Source organism: Papio anubis, chromosome 2 (assembly GCF_008728515.1).
Source record: "Papio anubis isolate 15944 chromosome 2, Panubis1.0, whole genome shotgun sequence".
In the NCBI taxonomy this organism is placed as follows: Eukaryota; Metazoa; Chordata; class Mammalia; order Primates; family Cercopithecidae; genus Papio; species Papio anubis.
In genome coordinates, this window is record NC_044977.1 from 91,793,616 (window position 1) to 91,805,994 (window position 12,379).

General features: G+C 42.9%; 1 protein-coding gene across 1 annotated transcript in view; it reads left to right on the forward strand.

Annotated features, from left to right (window-relative positions):
- PRKAR2A (protein kinase cAMP-dependent type II regulatory subunit alpha) overlaps positions 1 to 12,379 on the forward strand; it is a 44,775-nt gene that overhangs the window by 6,424 nt on the left and 25,972 nt on the right. Inside the window, exons 3-4 of the mRNA XM_031662927.1 lie at positions 608 to 721; positions 4,326 to 4,432. Coding sequence (XP_031518787.1) covers positions 608 to 721; positions 4,326 to 4,432 — 221 coding nt within the window. The remainder of the gene's footprint in view (positions 1 to 607; positions 722 to 4,325; positions 4,433 to 12,379) is intronic.

Genomic DNA, 12,379 nt, shown 5'->3' on the forward strand with positions numbered 1-12,379 from the left:
GCCCAGGCTGGAGTACAATGGTGTGATCTTGGCTCACTGCAACCTCCTCCGCCTCCTGGGTTCAAGCAATTCTCCTGCCTTAGCCTCCCAGGTAGCTGGAATTACAGGCATGCGCCACCACACCTGGCTAATTTTGTATTTTTAGTAGAGATGGGTTTCTCCATGTTGGTCAGGCTGGTTTCGAACTCCTGACCTCGTGATCTGCCTGCCTCAGCCTCCCAAAGTGCTGGGATTACCTGGGATTATAGGAGCGAGCCACCGTGCCCAGCCTTTTTTTTTTTTTTTTTTTTTTTTAATTGATATATTTTTTTTTTTTTTTGAGTAGATGCTCAATATTTGTTTAATGAACAAATTTATAAGCCTCTGCTTTATGGATGAAGATCCTGAGGCTCCCAGGGGACAGCTTACTTGCTGCCAGCCACGTAGTCAGCAGGTGGCTTCAGGGCTGGTGCTTTTCACCTCTATATTACATTGCCCCTCCACCTTCAGCATGCAGCTTGATATTTATGTAAAATTAAAATTACAGAAACCATGCTCTTTATTTTTCCCACTTTTTGGAGAAAGAAATATACCAGTCTTTAAGTGGTTATGTTAAAATGGAATAAAACAATTTCCATGGTTTTATTTGGATTGGCAGGTGATTCATCCTAAAACTGATGAACAGAGATGCAGACTTCAGGAAGCTTGCAAAGATATTCTCCTTTTCAAAAATCTCGATCAGGTAACATTGATTTCTAAAGTATTTTTATTATAATGATCTTTTAGCTTTGCTCCTATTTGTCACTTAAACTTTAATTTTTAGCATCCTAACCATAGCCGTATTAAGCATAAACCTTAGATTCATCTTACATACAAATGTTTCATTGTATTGACCACTTTAACCCAGACATGATCTTTTAGATGCCTTTTAGTGCAGTAGTCCCCCTTATCCTTGGTTTTTGCTTTCCAGGGTTTCAGTTACCCATAGTCAACAACAGCCCAAAAATACTAAATGGAGAATTCCAGAAATAATTCCTAAGTTTTAAAAGGCATGCCGTTCCGAGTAGTGTGATGAATCTCATGCTGTCCTGCTCTGCTGCCACCTAGAACACAAATCATCACTTTATCCCAGTGTATTCATGCCATATATGCCACCTGCCCATTAGTCACTTAGTCACCATCTAGCAGTACTCATATTCACGTAACCCTTATTTTACTTAATAATGGCCCCAAAGCACAAGAGAAGCAATGCTGGCAATTCGGATATGCCAAAAAGAAGCCATAAAATGCTTCCTTTAAGTGAAAAGATGAGAGAAATTTAAGGAAAGAAAGGAAGAAAGAGAGAGAGAGAAAAGAAAGAAAAGAAAGGGTGAGATAGAAAGAGGGAGAGAGAGAAGGGAAGAGAGAAAGAAAAGGAAGGAAGGAAGAAAGGAAGGGAGAGAGGGAGGGTGGGAGAAAGAAATTGTATACCGAGGTTGCAGAGATCTATGGTAAGAATCAATCTTCTGGCTGAGTGCGGTGGCTCATGCCTGTAATCCTAGCACTCTGGGAGGCTGAGGTGGGTGGAGTTCAAGACCAGCCTGGCCAACATAGTGAAATTCCGTCTCTACTAAAAATACAAAAATTAGCCAGGTGTGGTAGTGTGCACCTGTAATCCCAGCTACTCAGGAGGCTGAGGCAGGAGAACTGCTTGAATCCAGGGGGCGGAGGTTGCAGTGAGCTGAGATCACAACATTGCACTCCAGTCTGGGTGACAGAGCAAGACTCCATCTCAAAATCAAAAAAAAAAAAAAAAAAGAAAATATAAGAATGAATCTTCTATCTGTAAAACTGTGAAGAAGGAAAAAGAAATTTCTGCTAGTTTTGCTGTCGCACCTCAAACTGCACAAGTTACAGCCACAGTGCGTGTTAAGTATTTGGTTAAGATGGAAAAGGCATTACATTTGTGGGTGGAAGATACGAACAGAAATGTTTTCCAATTGACAGCAATGGGGTTCAACACTATCTGTGGTTTCAGACATCCACATATCCCCTTGGAACATATTCCCCATGGATAAGGGGAGGACTGCTGTATTTTTCTGAGCTGCTTTGGCACTTTCTCCAAGACAAAACTGATAATTTGAAGAGCATGCAATGTTGTCATGTTGCAAGGAAATGCTCAGATTTGCATGACCCTGGTTTAGTTTGGAGGTCTGAATTTATCCTACAAAGAGATTGATTTTTCTGAAGATGCTGGTATGTAGTTCCCTTCATTGATAATAGTTAACCCACTGGCTTACCACAGTATGTGATAAGTGCTTCTTGAGAATGGTGTGTTTCTGCAGGGCCTAGCATAGGATCTGTGACCTGGGCCTGTCCTCCCTCTCTTGGTGGTAGAAATAAAGAACAAGGACTATCTCCTGATGGGTGTCCTAGTACATTTGGGCTGCTATAACAAAATACCATAACCTGGGTAGTTTATAAACAGTGGAAATTTCTCACAGTTCTGGAGTCTGGGAAATCCAAGCTCAAGGTGCCAGCAGATTTGGTGTCTGACCAGGAACCCACTTCCTGGTTCATAGATGACCATCTCTGAATCACATGCAGTAAGTACTTCAACATTGTTGGTAGTCTTGGAAACTGTAACTTTAAGCAAAACAACCTATAATAGAACCTTTTTTTTCCCCTCATCAGTGTTATAACTGTGTTATTTGAGGACCTTCTATACATTGTTTTGCTTATAGTCACAGTTTTCAAGAACCTATCAACCACTTTAAGTGAGGACTTACTGTGTTTCGTTTGGTTGTCATGTTGTTATTTTAGTCTCCTCTAACCTAGAAATGCTCCCCTTCCACCCCTTTTATTCTATATCTCATGACACATGTGTTTGAAGAGTACAGACTAGAAGAAGAAAAGTGACACAGAACAAGAGGCTTCCAGCAGGCAATCCACAGGCTAGGTACACATGTCTGTGTTTGTTCTGTATTGTACATGAAAATTTAAATTTATTGCCAGCATTTAAATAGGAGATTTCTGGCAACGCTGGGCTCACATTCCAGTGAATGTGGGTAACACGTCAATTGCAAGCCATCCTTTTTAGTATTTGTCAGCTTATACAGTATTCAACTCACATGGAACTAAATATACTTTTTGGTGATACTCAATTACCGTAGTAGTACAGTCACTCTGATAGAACATAAACTCACCTGGAATTATGCAGTCATAAAATTATTCTTTTTCCAGGTCTTCAGTCTACATTCCTCCAAAGAGAAAGTCTCTTTTTTTAATTGAACCTGGTATTCTTTAGTGACTCCCTAATAATCACTGATCTCCCTGTCTGACAGGGATGCTGGCCCTAGACTGAGACCATTGTTTCATAGAATTTAATAGTATTATTTTCTTTTCATTATACTTATTGACATAGTTGATGTCTGGTTATGGCAGGCAATAGTAGTAAGTAATTGTATGTGCTGTATGCAAATGAAGCAATATTAGCTGTCTTATAATAGATCTCATTTATTGCGTATCTGTTGTTTCGTAAATACTTCCTAGGTTTTTCTCCTTTGGTCATAAAAATTGATGACCTGGAATCTTTGTTATACCCTTTTTGAAACTGAAGTTCACTGGGCGTGGTGGCTCACGCCTGTAATTCTAGCACTTTGGGAAGCCAAGGTGGGCGGATCACATGAGGTCAGGAGTTTGAGACTTGCCTGGCCAACATGGCAGAACCCCATCTCTACTAAAAATATAAAAATTAGCCAGGCGTGATGGTGCAGGCCTGTAGTCCCAGCTACTCAGGCAGCTGAGGCAGGAGAATTGCTTGAACTCAGGAGGTAGAGGTTGCGGTAAGCTGAGATCACACCACTGAACTCCAGCCTGGGCGACAGAGTGAGACTCTGTCTCTAGAAAAAAAGAAAAAAAAAGATACTGAAGCTCAGAGAGGTTAAGTGACGTGTTTTGCTAGTCAAAAGCAGTTGTGCTATTCCAAAAGATAACCTCTAAGCCACAGCAGTCCTTTAGATCTGATGATCCTGTTAAGATCAACACCTGTAGGAAGGTGGCAGCATATGGCTTTACACGTAACATAGTGGAACCATCAGGCAGGTGATAGTCAATATTTTTGCGTAAATTGTGGGAAGCTTTTTCAAAACAATACTGCCTCAGAAGACTTGCCAATTTGCTGTCTGCTGAGGTACATGGAGGTGCAAAGCTGAATGGTCCCAGGAAAGCATTTGTTTCAGACAACCTTTAGGTTTCTGTTTGAATGTGGGGACTTCTGTTATATAGTCACAAATTGAGATAATTATGGTCACTGCTTTTTTGCAGCATATGTAAGGCTATTTTTCCTTCTTGTGCATACCCTGCAGGAACAACTTTCTCAAGTTCTTGATGCCATGTTTGAAAGGATAGTCAAAGCTGATGAGCATGTCATTGACCAAGGAGATGATGGAGACAACTTTTATGTCATAGAACGGTAGGAGATGGAGCTTTGAAATTGTGTGGCCACACTTAATCGGATTCATGAATCAGTGCAGATGCTTTATCCTATTCTGTATTCAGCCCAGAGAGGCTTAGGGCCAAGTGAAAAAGCTTCCCAAAGCCTTGTGAGAGTCCACAGCTTGTCCCTCTCTACCAGTGCTGTCCTGAGTCCTCAGCACAACTCATATTTGAAGAGCAATCATCTAGAGTGGAAAGTCTCCTTTAGGCCAGGTGCGGTGGCTCACGCCTGTAATCCCAGTACTTTGGGAGGCCAAGGCCAGTGGATTACTTGAGGTGAGGGGTTCGAGACCAGCCTGGCCAGTATGGTGAAACCCCGTATCTACTAAAAATACAAAAATTAGCCGGATGTGGCGGTGCATGCCTATAATCCCAGCTGCTTGGGAGGCTGAGGCTGGAGAATCGCTTGAACCCAGGAGGCGAAGGTTGTTGCAGTGAGCTGAGACCCCACCACTGCACTCCAGCTGGGCAACAGAGCAAGACTCCGTCTCAAAAAAAAAAAGAAAAAAGAAAGTCTTCTTTACAGTTAGTTAAAGAGTGCAGGGTGTGCTTTATAAACATGTTATTTGCCAGTGTCAAGTGAATTGATTCCCTGAAGAATTAGCCACGGTGCTATAGTTGTTTGAATCTTCATATTCGAGCCTGATTTTACTCATTAATATGCTGCCCTGACCTTAACTCCTCTGGCTCAGATGTAAGTATTAGGAAAAAATGAAATATTTGGGCTTGGCCTGCTCACCTTACTGTGTCCTAACCTCTTGAGCTTAGTATCCTCTTTGGCTGGTGGCTGTGAGGTAGGTATCCTGATCCCCTTAGTCCTGAAAGAAACACTCTCATTAAGAGTTTAACATCAATAAGATATTGCTTCACCTGATATCTTCCATTAATTTAAAAATAAAATGGTTTTTGGAGCTGGATAATAAAAAGGAAACAAAAATAATTTTTTTATCTCGAAGTAATTTCAGAGTTACAGAAAAGTTAAACAAATAGTACAAAAAATGTTACAGAAAAGTTAAACAAATAGTACAAAAAATGTATCACAGGCCTGGTGCAGTGACTCATGCCTGTAATTCCAGCACTTTGAGAGGCTGAGGCAGGTGGATCACTTGAGGTCTGGAGTTCGAGACCAGCCTGGCCAATGTGGTGAAAGTCCATCTCTACTAAAAAAAAAAATACAAAAATTGCCCAGGCACAGTGGCTCATGCCTGTAATCCCAGCACTTTGGGAGGCCGAGGCGGGTGGATCACGAGGTCAGGAGTTCAAGACCAGCCTGGCCAACATAGTGAAACCCTGTCTCTACTAAAAATACAAAAATTAGCTGGGCATGGTGGCGCACGCCTGTAGTCCCAGCTACTCGGGAAGCTGAGGCAGGAGAATCGTGTGAACCCGGGAGGCAGAGGCTGCAGCAAGGTGAGAGTGCCCCACTGCACACCAGCCTGGGCAACAGTGTGAGCACACAATCTCAAAAAACAAGCAAAATTAGTTGGACATGGTGGTGCTGTAATCTGGGAGGCTTAGGCAGGAGAATCACTTGAACCTGGGAGGGGGAGGTTACAGTGAGCCGAGATAGTGCCACTGCACTCTAGCCTGGGTGAGAGTGAGACCGGTCTCAAAAAAAAAAGAAAAAAAAAATTATAAATACAGGTTCACAGGGGTATTTCTCCTTTTCATTAAATTGTTGACAAGGAAGAGTAGCGGTGGCTCACGCCTGCAATCCCAGCTTTGGGAGGCATGGTGGAGTGGATCACTTGAGTCGGGAGTTGTCCGGCACAGCCAAAGTGAGTGAAACCCCAGCTCTACTAAAGGCAAAAAAAAAAAAAATGCCAGCGCACAGTGAGCTCAGGCCTATAATCCCAGCACTTTGGGAGGCTGCAGAGACAGGCAGATCCTGAGGTCAGGAGATGAGACCCATCCTGGCTAACACAGTGAGCTTGTCACTAAAAATACAAAAATTAGCCCGGTGGTGGTGCAGCCTGTAATCCCAGCCAGGGAGGCTGAGGGGCAGGAGAATGGCGGGAACCCAGGAGGGAGGAGCTTGCAGTGAGCTGGGGCCAGCACCACTGCACTCAGCCTCAGGAACACAGCCCAACTCTGTCTCAAAAAAAAAAAAGTGGGCAAACCTGTGGTCCCAGCTGGGAGGCAGGAGCCGGGAGAATCACTTGAGGGCCCCTGAGGCAGGGGCATGAGCTGAGATTGTGCCATTGCATCTCCAGCCTGGGCGATAGGTGAGACTTAGATCCCTACCACCAAAAAAAGTTGTTGGAGTAGTGCAGATATAATGCCCTTTATCTCTGGTACTGATGTGCATTTCTAAAAGGATATTCTCTTACTTTAGTACAGAACAATTATAAAAAACACAAATTAACATTTATACAATACTACATATAGTATATGCACCTTATTCAAATTTTTCTAATTCTCCTCATTTTTAAAATTCTTTTAATCTCCATCAAATAGCTGTGCTAGATTCATTGGTTGCCTTTCTTCTTGAGCCTTTTCTTATTTAGATTCTTGAACAGAAAATGCTGTCCCTCCTTGAGTAACCTTTGGGTTCTTGCTACCTGTGACAAATTATTACACTTAAAGGAAATGTTTTCTTTACTCTAAATGCTGATTTAGAGTAAAGATGACATAAATAATATCTTCTCAGAGAACAGACTTTTGTCTTCATCTTTTATACTAATACTTCTTACACAGAAATTCTACAAGTAATGACAGAATAGGTTTTCTTGTTTTGTTTTGTTTTTTAGGGGAACAGAGTCTTACTCTGTCGCAAGGCTGGAGTGCAGTGGCACGGTCTCGGCTTACTGCAACCCCCGCCTCCCAGGCTCAAGTGATTCTCCTGCCTCAGCATCCTGAGTAGCTGGTACTACAGGTGTGCGCCACCACGCCCAGCTAATTTTTGTATTTTTATTAGAGACAGGGTTTCACCATGTTGGCCATGATGATCTCGATCTCCTGACCCCGTGATCTGCCCACCTCAGCCTCCCAAAGTGCTGAGATTACGGGCATGAGCCACTGCACCCGGCCCAGAATAGTTTTAAAATAAAATTATAAATATAATATAAAACTGTATTTATTTTATTTTATTTATTTATTTATTTTGAGATAGAGTCTTGCTCTGTTGCCCAGGCTGGAGTGTAGTGGTGCAGTCCTGGCTAACTACAACCTCCACCTCCCGCATTCAAATGATTCTCCTGCCATAGCCTCCTGAGTAGCTGGGATTACAGGCACCTGCCACCACTCCCAGCTAATTTTTGTATTTTAGTAGAGACGGGGTTGGCCAGGCTGGTCTTGAACTCCTGACCTCAAGAGATCCACCTGCCTCAGCCTCCCAAAGTGCTGGGATTACAGGTGTGAGCCACCCCATGCCAGGTCTATTTTTATAATATAATAAAATTATATTACCACCTCAAGCAGCCACCTTTCCCCTTTGCCTTGCCATGTCCTCCACCACCATGACAGAGGTCCCATTGGGCACTTATGGTCTGAGAAATAAGCATCCACATGTCCACAACTTAAAGACTGAAATGCCTTTGTACAGAGGGAATGATTTATTTCGTATGTAAACAAAAGGGATTATTCTTTGTACAGTGAAAGTGGTGAATAAGGGCCTGGCACAGTGATTCACACCTGCAATCCCAGCACTTTGGGAGGCCAAGGTGGGAGGATTGCCTGAGCCCAGGATTGCCTGAGCAAGATAGTGAAACCTTATCTCTACAAAACATTTTTTTAGGCTGGGCACGGTGGCTCACGCCTGTAATTCCAGCACTTCAGAAGGCCCAGGTGGGCAGAGCACTTGAGGTCAGGAGTTTGAGACCAGCTTGGCCAACATGGCGAAACCTCGTCTCTACTAAAAATACAAAAAATTAGCTAGATGTGGTGGCGGGCACCTGTAATCCCAGCTACTTGGGAGGTTGAGGCAGGAGAATTGCTTCAACCTGGGAGATGGAGGTTGCAGTGAGCCGAGATCATGCCATTGCATTCCAGCCTGGGCAACAATAGTGAAATTCCATCTCAAAAAAAAAAAATGCAGGCCGGGCGCCTGTAATCCCAGCACTTTGGGAGGCTGAGGTGGGCAGATCACAAGGTCAAGATGTCGAGAATATCCTGGCTGACATGGTGAAACCCCATCTCTACTAAAAATAAAAAAATTAGCTGAGCATGGTGACATGCACCTGTAGTCCCAGCTACTCGGGAGGCTGAGGCAGGAGAATAACTTGAACCCGGGAGGCAGAGGTTGCAGTGAGCGGAGATCATGCCACTGTACTCCAGGCTGGGTGACAGAGCGGGACTCTGTCTCAAAAAAACAAAACAAAATCGCACAAAAAACCATTTTTTAAGAAATTATCCAGGCATGGTGGTGCATGTCTGTAGTCCCCAGCTAATTGAAAGGCTGAGGTGGGAGGATCACTAGATCCCAAGAGGTTGAGTCTCCAGTGGGCAGTGATCATAACACTGCACTCTAGCCTGGGGAACAAAATGAGACCCTGTCTCAGAATAAAAAGAAAAGAAAAAAGAATGTGGTGATGAACAAATAGGAAAGGGCTGAGCACAGTGGCTCACACCTGTAATCCCAGCACTTTTGGAGGCCGATATGGATTACTTGAGGCCAGGAGTCCAAGACTAACCTGGGCAACATAGTGAGACCCCTGTCTCTACGAAACAATAAAGAAAGACTATCGTTCAAGTGAAAAGGTACAGTTCCTGGCCTCAAAAAGTTCATGGTCAAGTTGGAGAGACAGACCTTTCAATAGATAATTATTATATAATGTGGTGGTAACAACAATGATAAAAACATAGGCCCCGTTATTTAGAGGAGGACCTGAATGGGAAAGGTCAAGAGAGGCTCTCTGCAGTGCTGCTGCCTGAAATGAGTTCGTGTCACTCCCAAAGTTAAATGCTAGTGTCTGGAGGAGACACTAAAAACACTGAATTCCATGTTTCGTATTTATAACCTTATTTTACCTTGTCTATAAAGGCCTAGGACAGATCAGCTTCCCTACTGAGTGGTAAGCTCCCCTGAAAGCAGGGTTGGTGGCACATTCTCTGCTTTTCTTTTAATACGTGATATTTAGTGATTTTATCAGACAGATGGAAGTTCTTTGTAGGAAATTTAGAATATAAAAAAATAAAAAGGCCAGGTGCGGTAGCTCACACTTGTAATCCCAGCACTTCGGAAGGCCGAGACGGGTGGATCACAAGATCAGGAGATCGAGACCATCCTGGCTAACACGGTGAAACCCTATCTCTACTAAAAATACAAAAAATTAGCCGGGCATGGTGGCAGGTGCCTGTAATCCCAGCTACTTGGGAGGCTGAGGCAGTAGAATGGCGTGAACCCGGGAGGCGGAGCTTGTAGTGAGCTGAGATTGCGCCACTGCACTCCAGCCTGGGCAACAGGACAAGACTCTGACTCAAAAAAAAATAAATAAATAAATAAAATACAAACCGGATAGAAATTAATTTAGGCATAATCTGATTACTAGTATATGATTCCATTATTTTTTCCATGCTTTACTGTTGAGATCAGATACCTCACCCAAAATTTGGTTAAGATGTCAAGACTGATGATACACTAAAAGGGTATGAAAAGGTTTATTACTCACATGTTGAGCCATTTTAGAGCAGGGCAGGCTCCCAGACGGATCCAAAAATGACTTTAGATAGCAGGCGAGGTGACTGTCTTGGGATTTATGGTGGTTAGAAGGTGAGATTAGGTGAGGGTATTCTTACACAGGGGCTGGCATTTGTGTTGATTGAACTCCCCATCAGCACCAAAGGAGGGAACACCCAGGCTTTCTTATCAGCTTGCCCAGATGTGGGGCAGAAGAGGAAGGGTTTGAAAGCTGTCAACAATCAAACATCAAAAATGGAGTCGACTAATGGGGTTATCTTTACATACTTTTTTAAAATATTAAATCATACATTGTTGTGTGATTTAATTTTTTTAAATCTGTTTTAAGCATGTCAGGGATTATAGTATTATTCTGTTACTATTATTATTATTTTGAGATAGAGTCTCACTCTGCTGCCCAGGCTGGAGTGCAATGGTGTGATCTCGGCTCACTATAACCTCTGCCTCCCCAGTTCAAGTGATTCTCCTGCCTCAGCCTCCTGAGTAGCTGGGATTACAGGCACATGCCACCATGCCCAGCTAATTTTTGTATTTTTAGTAGAGACAGAGTTTTACCATGTTGGCCAGGCTGGTCTCAAACTCCTGACCTCAGGTGATGTGTCTGCCTCAGCCTCCCAAGGTGCTGGGACTACAGGTGAGCCACTGTGCAGCCATACTCTGTCATTATTATTTTATATACAGGCATGAGCCACCACACCTGGCCTCTGTCATTATTTTTAATGACTCTGTAATATAGATAGAAACATGTATTTGACCCATCTCCTATTATTAGCAGATGAAATTACTTATAGTTTTTACTATTATAAATATTACCTGGTGAAATCCCTGCAATTAAACCTTTTGCAGTATCTTTGATTGTCTCTTTTGGAATGACTAGAAATGGAATTGCTGTATCAAAGGGTCTTTTTAAGGCGTTTGCTATATGTTTTAATTATCTTGCAGAAACTGAAAAGTTTATGTTTCCCTCAGTGGTATGTTGAAAGTGCCTGTTTCTGCAAATGCTTGTCAGTTCTGAATTTTTTGTTTTTTTAACAATTATTGCCAATCAATAGATAAATAATTGTATCGTTTGCATTTTTTTTTTTTTTTTTTTGAGGCAGAGCCTCTCTCTGTCGCCCAGGCTAGAGTGCAATGACGTAATCTCGGCTGACTGCAACCCTCTACCTCCTGGTTTCAAGTGATTCTCCTGCCTCAGCCTCCCGAGTAGCTGGGATTACAGGCACCCGTCACCCACCCAGCTAATTTTTGTATTTTTAGTAGAGACGGGGTTTCACCAGGTTGGCCAGGCTGGTCTCGAACTCCTGACCTCAGGTGATCCACCCACCTCGGCCTCCCAAAGTGCTGGGATTACAGGCTTGAGCCACTGCACCCAACCTGCTTTCTTTATTTTAATTGGTTGTATCCTGATTTTCAAGAGACTATGAAAGAAAACCCATGCACTCATTTCAATATCTACAGCAAAGCATTTGACAAAACTCAACGTCTTTTTGTGATGAAAATGCTCAGTAAACTAGCAACAAAAATAACTTTCCCTAACTAGACTAAAGGCATTTATTAAAAACTTACAGCTAACATCATATTTAATGGTGAAAAATTGTGTTTCTTTTTTTTTCTTTTGTTTTTTTGTTTTTTGAGACAGAGTCTTGCTCTGTCGCCCAAGCTGGAGTGCAGTGGCGCGATCTTGGCTCACTGCAAGCTCCGCCTCCCAGGTTCACGCCATTCTCCTGCCTCAGCCTCCTGAGTAGCTGGAACTACAGGCGCCCGCCACCACACCCGGCTAATTTTTGTATTTTTAGTAGAGACGGGGTTTCACCGTGTTAGCCAGGATGGTCTTGATCTGACGTCGTGATCTGCCCGTCTTGGCCTCCCAAAGTGCTAGGATTACAGGTGTGAGTCACCACGCCCGGCCGAAAAGTTGTTTTTTTCTTACAACTCAGAATAAGGCAAGAATGTTTGCTTTCACCATTTCCACTTAATATTGTATTGGAGGTTATAGTCAATGCAATAAGGCAAAGAAAAGGAAGAGAGGGAGGGAGGGAGGGAGGCAAGGAAAAAAGGAAGGAAGAAAAAATGTGACATAGATACACAATGAAATACTATTTGACCATAAAAAAGAAGGAAATCATATCATTTGTAGCAACATGGAGGTTGCTATATTACGTTAGATAGGCACAGGAAGACAAATACCACATGTTCTCACTCACATGAGAGTGCTAAAGAACACTGATACCATAGACATAGAGAATACAATGATATATACCAGAAACTGAGAAGGGTGGTGGGTGG